This window comes from Mastomys coucha, unplaced genomic scaffold (assembly GCF_008632895.1).
Source record: "Mastomys coucha isolate ucsf_1 unplaced genomic scaffold, UCSF_Mcou_1 pScaffold15, whole genome shotgun sequence".
NCBI lineage: Eukaryota > Metazoa > Chordata > Mammalia > Rodentia > Muridae > Mastomys > Mastomys coucha.
The window spans coordinates 23,663,048-23,677,521 of NW_022196897.1; the positions used below are offsets into that span (position 1 = coordinate 23,663,048).

The 14,474-nt window shown below is 49.5% G+C and overlaps 1 protein-coding gene across 12 annotated transcripts in view; it reads left to right on the forward strand.

Annotated features, from left to right (window-relative positions):
• Dab2ip (DAB2 interacting protein) overlaps window positions 1–14,474 on the forward strand; it is a 179,422-nt gene that overhangs the window by 134,727 nt on the left and 30,221 nt on the right. Inside the window, exon 1 of one of the 12 annotated variants that reach the window (XM_031370027.1) lies at window positions 2,607–3,003. The exons of the other annotated variants lie outside the window; for them this stretch is intronic. Within the exon in view, the coding sequence (XP_031225887.1) occupies window positions 2,837–3,003 (167 nt within the window). The 5' untranslated portion in view covers window positions 2,607–2,836. Of the gene's footprint in view, window positions 1–2,606; window positions 3,004–14,474 lie in introns of those variants that run through there. 12 annotated transcript variants of the gene reach the window in all.

Sequence of the window (14,474 nt, forward strand, 5' to 3'; positions counted from 1 at the left end):
ATTCAGGGAGGCTGGGCACTCGGCAGTTTGTTTGAAGGCTGCGTGTGCCTCTAGTTTGGGTTGGGAGGGTTGGAAGATTCAGCATCTCTGAGGCCAGAGAGCTGGTGAGTATGAGAACCCAACTTAGGACATAGTCTAGCCTCTGTCTTTGTTGGCTGTGACCCATTCCTGTGCCTGCTGTCACACAGAGCAAACCGTCCTGCCCTAGGGCCCTGTTTGCTACAAGAAGATAGTAGAGATAGGAGAAGCGTAAGTAGTGGCATGTGCTCATAGTGTCCACAGTAAACCATGCTTGTGAGCCTGGAGCAGGGGCATCTTGGAAGTTAAGGCCAGCTTGGGCTACAGATTGAGATCTTGTCTCAGAACAAAAATGCAAGTCCACTGTCAGGGAATGGCTTCCTGCCTGGAAGAAATCCAGGAGGGCTTCCAGTTAGAGGAGTATTTGAATGAGGCACATCTGCTTTTAGTCATAGTTTGGCAGTAGCTGTTTTGCCTGTCCCACGCAGGACCATGAAACCCGGTGGTAGAAGGCCCAGCTTGGAGCCACACCCTGCTTAAAGGATGGACTCCATGGGCTCTGTTTGCTCATTTCCTGTTGGCCTGGCCACTGTGAAACCAGGAGTCCTTTTCTGGTCCCGTGTTCTCTGTGAGTAATTTATCACCTCTCCCCATGAGGAAATGTTACTAAGACTTGGAAACTTAGAGAGCAAATGTAGGCTGCAGAGGAAGGCTGCAGCTGCATATAGGAGCCTGTCCTGCCATGTGCTCTGAGGGATGGGCAGGTGCATGTGTGGCCACATGGGGTGCGGTTGGGTCAGCATGTCCAGAACATGGCCAGATCTGGGGACCAGATGGAGTAAGGGCCCAAGTACAGCCTCTTCACCAGTCCTGCCCTTGTCCCTGCAGAGGCTGCGCACAGTAGGTGCTGGACACAGTCTAGGCAAACTGTGCAGGATGTAACTGGGGTAGTATTGACGTCAGGGCCATGGCCCAAGCAGCGGCCTTCCCCAGTCAGCTTCCTTTTTGTCTCTGAAGCTCTTGCAGTCCTGAGCTGCAAGCACAAGCTAGAGGAAGCTCAAGATGAGCTCTGAGGGAAAGAAGGTGGACCTATTGGTACTAGAGGTTTAGTAGGTAGAGCCTGGTTTTATGGCTTGCCTTTGAGGTATGGGAAAGGGTCATGTAGGCAAAAATGTCTGCTTACTAAGGGTACCTTCCCAGAGGTACCTGTTACAGTAAGGCCTGTGTATGGTGTGGCCTGAGGATACACCTCCAAATGGTGGCAGTTGGGCTCCAGCTTCCAGCTTGCCTACCTGTCTTTAACTCTCGCCTTGCCCTGTGGGGCCAGCCAGGTACTTTCTGCTGTGGAGAATCCACCCCAAAGGGAGAATTTGTATCTAAGACAGTTGTCTGGGGGCTCAGTAGCCTTTTCAACTGGAGGGCTCCTGGCTATGCCCATGGCAGGAGTTGGGGGCTAAGCTTCCCCTCTGTATTTCTGTCCCAGTGACTGTGGTCCCCAACCACCCCCTCCCCCAACCCCCGTCCTTCTCTAAACCTTTGTATTGCCTTTTAAAAATGTCTGACTGGAAGCAGTGGTGTTGCTAAGAGAAAGGGGGTGTTTGCCCTGCTGTTCTGGCTGTGTGGTGTGAGCCCAGGGTGGGTCTGTCTGTCTTACCTCCCTCTGCCGTGTCTAGAATTCAGACTATGGTTTTGGAGCTAAATAGTAGATGAAAGGTGCTGTCGGGGTTCCTGAGGGTGATTGCAAGGACACGTGGGGGACCAAGCCCCAGTTCCCAGGCCCCCCATTCCCTCCATATTGTCCCCAACCACACAGCCTCAATCTCCCCCTGCTCAGGCCTGTTCTGGAGGGTAGCCACATGCCTCAAGCTGGTTGTAACAGAAGACAGCTGGCTTTGGAAGAGAGGGGAAAGGCCTACTCCTGGCCTGGGAGAAGAGAACGCACGGCCAGTTACTTCTGGCCTGGAGAGAGTTCCTGGGAGCAGTGTAGCCTGGTGGATGTGGACTGTCTGAGTGTGCGGTGAGAGACTGAGGGGTACAGGGATTCCTTCAAATCCCTGATTTCTCCAACTCCTCCTTAATCTAGCTCTGGCTGGCCGGTCTCAGACCAGCCAGGGAAATACAGTCATAGATTCCAAATGCCTATCAAACTCCTGCTTTTTGGCAGCTGCCCAACAAGGTGTTCTGGTGTTCTGGGCTTACTGGCCTGAACTGGTAAGGTTCTTGAGGAGGGGCGGGGTGGGGGCGGGGCTCCAGCAAAAAAGCAGATGACCTCAGATCCCTGCTATGAAGAAAATGAAGCAGGGTGATAATGGACAAGGGGGAGGAGGTGGGGAGAGCCCTCCCCTCCCAACACTGATCTTTTGATCTGAGACCAGCATCCAACTGGAGCTGCCTGTCATTGGCTAGTACAAAGGCCCAGGGCGGGACTCCAGAAGGCAGAGCCAGCCCTTTAGGGGAGGTGCTTGTGGGACCTCTGGGCCAATGTTCCTGGCTTCCTGGAGTTGATCCTGCTAGTCCTGGACCCACCACCAGCCCTGGAAGGTTCCTGCCGCTGGCTAGGAGGAGCTGTTTACTTTCAAGAGCCCTTCCGACTTCTTAGACCTGAAGGCTGCTGTATGGAAGGCTGTAATTTTCCTTGTTCTCTGGGGAATCCGGAAATCTCTAGATGTTGTCGCCTCTGTGTGTTTAAGACGTTTTGAGAGTTTCATCGTGGTGGACACGGACATAGTGTGTGCTCTGTGGTAAGGGGGGGGGGAACCCTTTGGGTTCACCTCTTAAATGTCCACCCTGGCCACCTGCCTCTGTACCACCCTTGGGAATGGGCCTCTGTGGCCTTGGACTCCTCGGTGACAACCTTGGCAAGATCCTGTGCTGGTCTGGAGGTGCCACTCTCTGGAGGCCCAGCCATCCTCGGAAGCCTCATCTGGCTCCTGGGCCTCAGGTGCCCAGGTCAGCAGAGAAGCCTACACTCCTACTGTTGCCAAGGTCTGTGACTGGATGTGTAGGGAAGGAGGAAGAGGAGATAGGTTCCTGCTCTCTGGTCTGTGCATTTAGCCAGGTGTGGGGTGTGGGGCCAGGATGGAGGCTGAGGGCTAGTTCTCCTTGGAGGTGTGGCGGTAGGAGGAATGGTCAGCAGATATCACAAAGGTGAACTGAGGCCTAACCCAGATCTCTCCATATACTTCTGACAGAGCTCACTGGAGAATAGGCGTGGAACTGGGTAGATGGTTCTCATGCCTTAAGAGCCAAGCCCTGCCCTGGGGGAACAAGGAGCGGGAAGCCAGCAGATAAAGCTTGGGGCCACCTGCAAGTTGAGTGCCCCATGTCCTGGCTCTTGATCCTGGTCCAGAGAAGCTGGAGGTTGGGAAGACAACCTCTGAAAAGGGGGTTTTGACCAGCTTCTTCCAAGGCTTTCAGCAAAGCTACACACTACCCCCAGGCCCTCTGGCTCTCCCTGCCGCAGCGTCGTGGAGACAGATTTAAGTCTTAGTCTGTCTCTTGTCACTGTTGGAGGAAAGAAGCTTTACTTGTGAAACTTGTACTGATGCAAACACTAACAAGAAGTTAAAGGGTTTTCAGAGCAGGCCCTCCTTTACCCACTTGAGCAAAGAAAATCAGAACCTAAGACAAAAGTCTGTTTTTCTCCTTTTCTGTAGGCTGAGGGTTAGGACTGACTTTTCTGAGCACTCTGGCCTGCATCGCACTTTTCTCTAGCAGCTAGATGGAGCTGCAACATGTGCATCTCCTCCCCCGGGACCAAGTCCCAGGCCTCTGCAGCTCTGAAGTACACCTCACCTGAGGGTGGCATGGGCTCTGCATTTCCTGGCTTTCTGAGTTTGGTTCCTTGGCTACTCTGGTAATTGCTTTGCATATGGTGGTTCATAAACAGTTTACATCATATTAAACACTCTCTTAGGACAGAAGCGACAGCCATGGCCCATGGCCACACACAGCTTCCCGTATAGGAGACATAGGTAAAAATAAGTAAGCCATACCTGGCTGCAAGCCTGGGACTGCCTTTGTTTAGCACCTGTATCCCAGTGCCTAAAACAGGACCTGGCACTCAGTTAAGACCTAGTAAATATTTGTTGGCTGAAAGCACAAGATGCCCTGAAACAATCCAGGTGTTTGCTGAAGGAGTAATGGAGGCAGGGCAGGACCTGGCATAGGCTGAGTCCAGGAAGGAGAGTGAATTCCAACAGGACAAGAACAGTCTGCTTTGAAAATGGGAAGAGTAAGAGCTCTTATGGCAGGTACAGCATCCCCAAGACAGGCAGGGACCCAAGAACCTCGGCCTTGCTGGGTAAGGCCAATATAGGCACACATTTCTAAAAAGTAAAGGGTTTTAGAGCAGACTTCAGTCTCTTCCACTTGGGGGCAGGGGTCCAGAGCTTGCCTGGTCCTACTACAGTCATTCAGCAATCATCAGAAGGCTTCTGTTGTTTTTAGTTTGATTTTATTTAATGTGTATGAGTGTTTTATCACACAGTATGTGAGTAAATGTGTGTGCACTATGTGCCTGGTATACACAGCGCTCAGATCCCTTGGAACTACAGTTACAGTTGTGAGTAACCTTGTGGGTACTGGGCATCAAATCTGGGTCCTCTGCAAGAGCACTGGACAACTGAGCTCTTAACCACTGAGCCAGCTCTCGCCCCCATTGGAAGGGTTTTGTGCCTTAGGTTAGAAAGCCCAGTGGGAGTAGGGAAGTCTAGTACAGAGAGGCTACTGGCTCTCTGGGCTCCCATAGAGGGGCTTTTTAGGCCTGAGGTTCTCGGGGGCATGAAGATATTCCTCCCACTTGAGATAGGAGAGTGGGAAGATATGGTGCAGAGCTGGAGTTATGAGCACACTGGAGTATTCAAAGCTCCATGTGGATGACATCACCACAGGGAAGCATCTTGCTTCCAAACCCAGATCCCTGAAGAGACTGGAGGACAGTTAGGACAAAGGGTTCTGTGGAGAATTAGGGTCCCTGGTATGGGCAAGGGCCTGGTATTGGCTATGGCAACCCAAAGACCTCTGGTGTTCAGAAGCCTTAAGTGTTGAATAGAACGAGGAAGCAGGAAGTGGGGAAGCTTGGTGGCTATCTTAAATGATTCCTACCTGTGCTTTACCCTGGATCCCAGGGCTACATCTGGGCCTGCTGGGTCTGTGGCCTCTGCAGAGGTCTTTCTCAGAGAGACGTAGACTTCTCTTCCCTAGGAATGTCCAGCTGAATTTGAGGTCTTGACAGACTTTGATTGGTAGCTCCTTTACCTCTGTCCCCAGGCCTTGCTGGCTCTGGAGAGAGTTTAGATTGAGTTTGATTGGTTGTACATGGTGAGGGACAGCCTGCAGCCCAGTGGGTAACAGGCCCTGTTAGGCTCTCAGTGCCCAGAGAGTGAGTAACTGAGATGTCTGAGTCTTTGGAGATCCCATTTGCTTGGTTAAGTGTCTTTCTGCATTTGCTTTACCATTGCTTTTATCTGTGCGGTCTTCAGGAGGGGCTGTATTATTTAATTTTATACACGAGGAAAGTGAGTCACTGGAATATGAAGGGCTTGCAGTTCCTAAGTAAGAAATATGGCCAGAATTGTGGTGGAGGCATAAAGGCCCCCCGCCTAGTCAAGTGATGCATCTCCTGCTGCATTTCAGGAGTCAGCCATAGACTGTCCAGGAATGGAGGCCTTCCTGCTACCTTGGACCTGCCCTACACAAAAATCAGAGGCATCAGCCTCCAAGAAGTTGCAGACCTCAAGCTCAGCAGGCCTTGGGGTGTTTGTGTTGAAAGGGACTCCTGGCTGTAAGGGAGGCTCTATGCCCAACAGCTCTAGGTTGCTCCTGTGGCTCACGCAGTACTTTATATGTACAAACTAGTTGATCTAAGACCAAAAGTCAGGTATGAGATAGGCTCCACCTGGGGGGTTGAAGTTCTGTGCTGCCTCACCCCCCAAAACACCCAAGCTTAGGGTTCCCTCTTTCCCTCTGGCTACTCATTGGGCTTCAGTTGGGCTGGACACCAAGTAGGCTGTTTGCTGCTTCAAAGGATTTGGCTAGCTCCCATCCTTTCTCAGACTTTCTTGTCTCCAGGGAAAGGTAGTCATTGTAGGATCCCTGAAAATTCTTTCCCTGAGGGGGAAAAAATGACTTGCCCCAGTCACACTACCCACTTCCCTGATACGTGCTTCCCAGCATGCCCAGCTCTTTCAGCCAAGCTGAAGCCCAGCCTATGCTAGGTATTCACTCACCGCCGGGCTTGTTCTGCATCCTGGGAAGTAAATGCTGTTTTGAAATAGTCCATTTTACAAAGGAGAAAGCTGAGGGAGACTCAGAGGTGTGCCGCCTATTTAAGAGCATGTGGGAGCAAGTGGCACAGCTCAGGCAGACAGCTGTAGACCCTCTGGCTTACTTCCAGACTCTGTAGAAACAGTGAAGTTAGGTCCTCAGGACTAAGCCCTGTGCTGTAGGGCTGAGGCTTCACCTCGCCAAGGTGAGCCATACAGTGGCCATTAAACCCAGACACTCAGGGGCAGAGTGGCTCACCCTTCTTGGCTGCCTTCTCAGGTCAGGTCTTAGGGTCCAGACAGGCATCGTTCCCTCCTTCTTTCCTTGCCCCAGCTTGGGGGAGGCAGAAGAGCCCACTATTCTGTGGTTCTACTCCATCCCTATGGGCAAACTCTGTGCCTGAGTCTTAGGCTAAAAAGACATTGGCTCTCACCTCTTGCTCTGTCCACACAACCTGTTTGTGGAGTAACTGGGGGTCTGTGAGAATGCCCATGCATCTGCAGAACCTGCAGCCCATCCTCTTCCCTGTCACTGACTCTCTGTCTGGCATTTGTCTCCTTTTGGGTCTCATGTAAGATAGAGGAAGTAGAAGAGACTTCAGGGTTTTATGGCTCAACCTGAAAGCCCGGTGGCCAGGCACTTTAAATATATGACTTAGTGCCATCCTTTCTTAGTAGAGGAGAAAAGTACTAAGGATGTGTGCAGGACCTAAGGTTGGGACAGGAGAAAGTCGGTCTTTTAGAAGGGAGCTGCTACAGGGGTGGGGGTCCTCGGCTTACGCTGACCTGTGAGCTGAATTCTGCTGTGGAATCCTGGAGAAGCTTCCTCTTGACCTCAGCTTGTTCATTTGGAAGTTGGGATGATGGTACTGCCTTCCTGGGGAGTGAAGCAGGCAATGCTAGAAGTGCTAAGCCTGGTAAGTAGTGATTTTTCAGAACTGTCAGTGTTCACTCCCACTTATAGTCTCTACACGAGAATTAGTTTCACTGTTTCTGTTTCACATGCTTTGGAACCTTTAAGTGAAATTTAGATTGTGACTCTTACAAATTTTCCCTGAAGTCTCCGTTAGAAGCCTAAGGCTGCTAATCTGATCATGACTCATGGGCTACTATTTCACTTTTCCTGCTTCCTGGAAGAAAAAGGGATCTGTACCTTTAAGTTCCTGTAGACCTGATTGGGACACTAGCCCTTTAAGAGAACATTACAGAGAGTTGGAACATAGCTTTTTGTTTAACTAGCCATGATTGGTCCCAGTGGGTAGGACTAGAGTGCTGTATCTGGAACTACAGCAGAGAGCTGGACTAACTGAGGTTGGTGGGCAACAGCCGGTGGCTAGGTGGCTACTCTAGCTTCTGTCCCCAGTTTGGGGACATGGTGAGTGGCCTTAGTAGAGGCTGAGCAGAAGGGAGCCATTTAATCCCCCTGGGCCCAGAGAGTCCTGGATGGGTTGGGGCTGCTACCAGTACTAGAGGAAGTGACTGTCACAGGTGCCCGGCTTGGGAGGCACTTAAGTTTCCAGTAATGGAAGCTCTACCCAGATAGGTACTACTAGCCCAGAACTTGGAAGCTGTTAGGATAGGTCTGACTTAAGCAGGAGACCAACAAGGGGTGCTGCTGCTGCTGCGGCTTTTAGCTAGGGATGAGGGTGCCAGTGCTGCTTTCAGCAGGCCCCATGGCCTGTGAACAGGGAAATGCCAGGAACTGCTTGGAGCATTCTGATCTCTGAGGAGTCTGGCCTTTGCTCTGGTTGTCCAACTGGGCTGGGTGGAGCTGCGCTTGCTCACACTTGGGCTTACCATCTCCCCTCCAGCAGACTTGCCGTTGCTCACCTCCCTTCTGCCTGGTTCCTACATTTTGTCTGGTGCTGAGTTTGTTAGCTGCAGCTGGAAAGGTTGTCAGGAACCAGATCCTGTTGCTGTGGTAGTCTTCAGTGGGAGCCTTCTCGTCTCTCACTTGTTACCATGCTAGGGGCAGGTAAGACTGCCTGCAAGATGCCCTTCTCACTGTGTTCCAGATAAGATCACCTGGTGATAGGGCAGGGTCCTGTTATCACCTGGAATTCCTGTAGTTACATGGCAGTTGGTACATTTCAGCACACGGTTTCTGTAGGGTTAGTGAAACCTGATGCATCTGCAAACAAGCAGAGAAGAGTTTGGGGTTGGAGCTCATACATCCAAGCCTCTCCTGCCCTGTTGGTGCCTGTGAACTGTGACATTGGCTCAAGCCAGTTTTCAGTGTGAATTGGAAAGGCCTGTGGAAATGGTAAGATCTCTTTCTTTCTTTCTTTCTTTCTTTCTTTCTTTTTTTCTTCCTCTCTCTCTCTGTCTTTCTTTCTTTCATTTTTTCTTCATCTTTTTCTTTCTTGTTCATGCAAAAGCATCTTGCTCTGTAGCCTAAATTCTAGGCTGGTCTGACATGTAATTCTCTTGCCTCATCCTTCTGAGTGCTGGGATCACAGGTGTGTACCACTGTGCTGGACAAGTGCCCACTGAACAGGGCTCAGACAGGAAATGAGTGTACCTACCAGGAGTAACTCGCCATGAGCAAAGGTGGGCCACCCAGTAGAGTGATAACTAGAAGGATTGAGCTGGCTCAGCTGCTAGCCTGGTATACAGGCCACTGTAGGTGAATCACAGAAGAGACCCTTAGGATTTTGGAGCAAAGCTCTACCATCATCTGCAGACAACTATTTTCCCTTTGAAAAACAGCTCTGGCCCTTAGTGGAAACTGAACGTTTAACAATAGGACACCAAGTTACTATGTGACCTGAACTACCCATCATGAGCTGGGTGCTATCAGACCCTTCAAGTTATTGAGTAGGACATGCACAGCAGCAGTCTATTATCAAATGGAAGTGGTATATACATGATCAGGCCAGAGCAGGTCCTGAGGGCACAAGGTAAGCTACATGAAGAAGTTGTTCAAACGCCTATGGTTTTCACTCCTATTACAATGCCATCTGCTGCCAAGCATGCGCCTGTAGCCTCATGAGATGTTCCCTATGATCAGCTGGCTGAAGAAGAAAAGACTAGGACCTGGTTTACTGATGGGTCTGCACATTATACAGGCACCATCCAGAAGTGGACAGCTGCAGCATTACTACCCCTTCCCAGGACAACCCTGAAAGATACAGGTGAAGGAAAATCTTCACGGTGGGCAAAACTTCAGGCAGTATACATGGTATTACAGTTTGTTTGGAAGAAGAAATGGCCAGATGTATGATTGTTCACGGACTCATGGACTGTAGCCAGTGGATTGACTAGATGGTCAGGGACTGGGAAAGATCACGATTGGAAAATTGGTGAGAAAGACATCTGGGGAAGAAGTATGTGGATAGATCTCTCCAAATGGGCAAAAGATGTGAAGATATTTGTGTCCCATGTAAATGCTAACCAAAAGATGACTTCATCTAAAGAGGAGTTCAGTAATCAAGTGGATAAGATGACCTGTTCGGTGGACAGTCAGCCTCTTTCCCCAGTCATCCTTGTCATTGCTCAATGGGCATATGAACAAAGTGGTCATGGTGGCCGAGATGGACGTTATGCTTGGGCCCAACAACACGGACTTCCATTCACCAAGGCTGACCTGGCTATAGCTGCTGCTGAATGCCAGATCTGCCAACAACAGAAACCAACACGGAGCCCCAGATATGGCACCATTCCTCGAGGTGACTAGCCAGCAACCTGGTGGCAGGTTGACTACATTGGACCACTTCCTCCGTGGAAAGGACAATGTTTTGTTCTTACTGGAGTAGACACTTATTCTGGTTATGGATTTGCCTTTCTTGCATGAAATGCTTCTGCCAAAACCTCCATCCATGTGGACTCAGAATGCTTTATCTATTGTCATGGTATTCCACCCAGTATTGCTTCTGACCAAGGAACTCACTTCACAGCCAGAGAAGTGTGACAGTGGGCCCATGATCATGGAATCCATTTACCATGTTCCCCATCATCCTGAAGCTGCTGGTCTGATAGAAAGATGGAATGGCCTTTTGAAGACACAGATACAGTGCCAATCAGGTGGCAACAGCATGGAGGGCTGGGGCAAAGTTCTTCAGCAGTCTGTATTTGCTTTGAATCAGTGTCCAATATATGTATAGTTTACCCTATAGCCAGGATCCGTGGATCCAGGAATCAAGGGTGGGGAAAAGGGAATAGTCCCACTCATTATCACTCGTAGTGACCTGCTAGGAAAATTTTTGCTTCCTGTCCCCACAACTCCAGGTTCTGCTGGCCTAGAAGTATTGGTTCCAGAAGGGGCAGTTCTCCTACCAGGAGCCACAACAAACATTCCATGGAACTGGAAGCTCAGACTTTCTCTGGTCATTTTGGGCTTCTAATGCCCTTAAACCAACAGGCTAAGAAAGGAATAACAGTGTTAGGAGGAGTGATAGATCCAGATTACCATGGAGAAATTGGATTGCCTCTTTACAGTGGAGGAAAGCAGGATTATGTCTGGAGTGCAGGAGATCCCTTAGGGCATTTCTTTGTACTACCATGTCCTGTGATTAAAGTCAATGGGAAATTACAACAGCCTAATCCAAGCAGGATGACAAAGGATGCAGGCCCATCAGGAATGAAGGTAGAGTCAATCCTCCAGGAAAAGAGCCAAGACCTGCTGAGGTACTTGCCGAGGATGAAAGAAATACAGAATGGGTAGTAGAGGAAGGTAGTTATAAATACCAACTAAGGCCACGTAATCAGTTCCAGAAATGAAGATTATAAACTAATATGAATGCTTCTGTCTTATTTTGTTAAAAATACTGTTAAGAATACATTTGTCTTCCAATTTCTTTAACATCAATTGGTATTTAAGTTGAGACTAAAAGAATGTTCCCAAGGGACATTGCCCCATTGTAAATTGTGTTTGTGATTGTACATGGAATAGTTATATCATGTTAGGCATATTCATGGTCTTATTTTTGTTTCATATGGACATGAGATATTATTTGTGTCAAGTTAACAAGGGGTGGATTGTAGTAGCTATTCCTTGTTGTCAACTTGACTATACCTGGAATGAACTACAGTCCAGAATTGGAAGCCTCACCTGTGATCCTAATCTGGAGGCTGAGAGATACAAGTTTCTGACCTGGATCTTGGCATGGAGATCTTGAGGCAGAGTGGCTATGAATCCCAGAAGATTGAGACAGGAAGATCTCTGAGTTCAAGTTCACCTGGGATTAAAGGTGTAGTGGCTCATACCTTTAATCTGGGCCACACCTTTTGCTGGAGACCTATATAAGGACGTTAGAAGAAGGAAGGCTCTCTCTGCTTTGCCTGCTTGCCTTGTGGGACTGAGCAACTGCTAGATCCTTGGACTTCCATTCACAGCTGCTGCTGACCTTTGTTGGGAGTTGGGCTAAAGACTATAAGTCATCAACAAATTCCTTTACTACATAGAGATAAGTTCTGTGAGTCTAGAGAACCCTGAATAATATACCTGGTATACACCTACCTGCTTTAAGGGACTTGGCTTGTTCTGCTGGGATACCTTGGACTGGGTGGCAAATGGTCATGCAAGTGTATCCAGTCCCTAGTGTGGGAAAAAGAGGGACTGTTATGGCTATCTCCAAGCCTCAGGTTCCTTAACCATGGTCAGGTATATAAGACTCGGAAGGAATGTGAAGCCATTGCCTTGATGTACTTCCTATGTGTGTGGCTTAGCAGCGGATGGCTATGTCGGGACTTGAGAGCATCCCTGCTTTTCTTTGACATGAATTCCTCACTGAGTTTCTAGTCTTGCTTGTAGTGTTGAAGCATGGCTTGCCGGTTGCTGCCCTCTTACTGATTTGCTACCAGTGAGTGCTCCTGGCTGCCTGTTCCTGTAGTTTGAGGTGTGGTAGCTCTGTTGTCCTCTGGGGGTCTGCAGGCTCAAGGATGATATAAGGGAGGCATTCAGCTATTATATTCTCTGCTCAGAACGGGTAGGTGCCAGGGCAGTGTAACCACTGGATAGCCCATTTTATAGATGAGAAGGCTGGCCCACATTTCCTTCATTATGCTCCTTCCCCATCATGTCTGCTGCTTCTGTCTCCTAGAGGCTGCTGGCAGAACTTGTGTGGCCACAAAGCCTTCCATCCCTGGTGGTGGCTACAATTGAAGAGGTGCCTGCTTTGAGCTGGTGGCTGCAGTCTCAGTGTACATGCTTATTACAAGATGTGTCCTCCATAAATAGAAATCTTTAAGATGTCTGTTCAAGGTGACCTGTCCTTTTGAGCCTATTTGGATAAGGGCTGGGGCTGGGGGGGGGGGGGCGCAGAGCTGGTGACATTGTCTGGGATCATTTGGCAAAGAAGCTTTTTTTAGGAGCCTTGCTGTAGGAACAGGGAGGAAAGATCTGGACCAAGTAGAGAAAGGCCTTTGGAAATGTCAGTGGGCCAGGGGAAACCAGGAGCATCAGAGAAGTGCTGGAGAAGTGGACAGGAGGCCTAGAGTAAGGCGGGGCATAGAGGCCACCAGGGCTGACCACAGGCCCACAGACTCAGAACATACTGTTGGGTAACTTGTTCAGCAACAACAGGGCCCAAATGGCGACACTTGGGCCAGGTCATGGCGTTTGGCTTATTGGTTTTTGTTGTTGAACTTTCTATGTGGTAGAGCCTGGCCTTGGGCTCCTGGTCCAACTGCCTTTGCTTCCCAAGTTCTAGGACTGCATGTGCTTCCATGTCCAAGTCTGACTTGCATGAGATCAGTACATTTAACCAGTTATTGGGAGTATGGCCCAATGGTTTGGAGAGAGCAGCAGTCCTTAGGTTAACTGTCACTCTAATGCAAACAACCAACCACATGGAATGACACGTGGGTCTTGGGTAGAGAAGATGAAGCAGAGGATACTGTCTGCATCCCCACATTCCCTCATAAGGGAGGGAAGACCTCCCAGAGGCAAAGGGCTACAGATTGGGTTAGTCAAGGTTAGGTAAGTTGCTTTCTATGGAATTTGAATACTCCCTTTTTAGCTGATTCTTGATTTTTATTTTATGATCATTCTCTACAAACATTTGTATTTCCAGGGCCATCGAGGATGCCCTTGGAAGTATTTGTAGCAGGGTTGGGAGGCAATCAGGAATCATCCCACACCAGACTGAAGGGACACCTATGTATGTCCCTGGGCATACCTGTGGTCCACTGAACTCACTTACAGAGTTGAGAACTATCAGAAGAGGTGACAAGCTGAGGTGGCTAGGGTCACAGCCCTAAGCTTCTACTGTGTCATGCAGGGATATTGGACTCTGTCTGGGGAGACAGAGGCAGGGTGAGAGGTTGGAAATGCCCTACTCGCTGGTCTTTCTGAGTGGCAGACCAAGCCTGGAGTTTTCTCCTGGGAGCCAGGGAGGGCATAGAGCTTAAGCAGCAGGGGCCACTGGGCCTCAGCTCTCCTTGGGATGGCTCATCTCCTTCTGTTCGTGAGTGTTCTTGGATTCTCTTAAAATTCAGGGCACTTCGATGTTCTACTGAGGTTTATGAATGTTTAAAAACTGCCTTGTGGTCCCCAAAGTAATTTGACAAGTCTGACAGCTATTGATTAAAAACCTCAAATTATTCAGGCTGCAAGATGATTGGGGGGATTAGAGAGAAAGGTTTCTGTTTTTGCCCCATCCCAGGGACTCAAGGAAGTAAGCTGTGAAGGCGAATGTGATCTCAGAGGTCTGCAGCCTCCCCGTTGGATATGCTGAGTCCTGGGAGGGGTAGGATGGAGTCTGTTGGCTTCCTGGAAGCGACCTTTGATACAGGAATGAGATCAACCCTGGACTAAGTTCACACCAGGCAGCAGGGAGGCATTACTGTGGCACTGTTGCTGATAGGAGCAAGAGTGTAGCCCTAGAAGTAGTGACCATCTCCTGTGCTTACTTGTGAGAGTGATGTAGGACTTTTCTGGTAGCTCAGCACATGAGGAAACAGCCCAGAGAAGAGACTTGTGTATGGTTTGTGGGTCCTGAGGGAAAACAGATTGACCGGAGGTCTCAGGTCAATTAAGGTGGAGTTCAAATGAGAACCCAGAGCTCCTTGGCCTGGTTCTCTGCCTTGCTGGGTGATATGGGAGGTACAGACCCTTGCTGGGGCACTAGGCTGACAGGGTGACTAGACCACAGTTTCACAGCTTTCTGTTTGGACTTGTGAAGCCATGTCTTCTCTGAGTCTTGGTGTGTGGCAGTTACCACTGAGCTTGTGTTTGATGGGCTTGTTTGA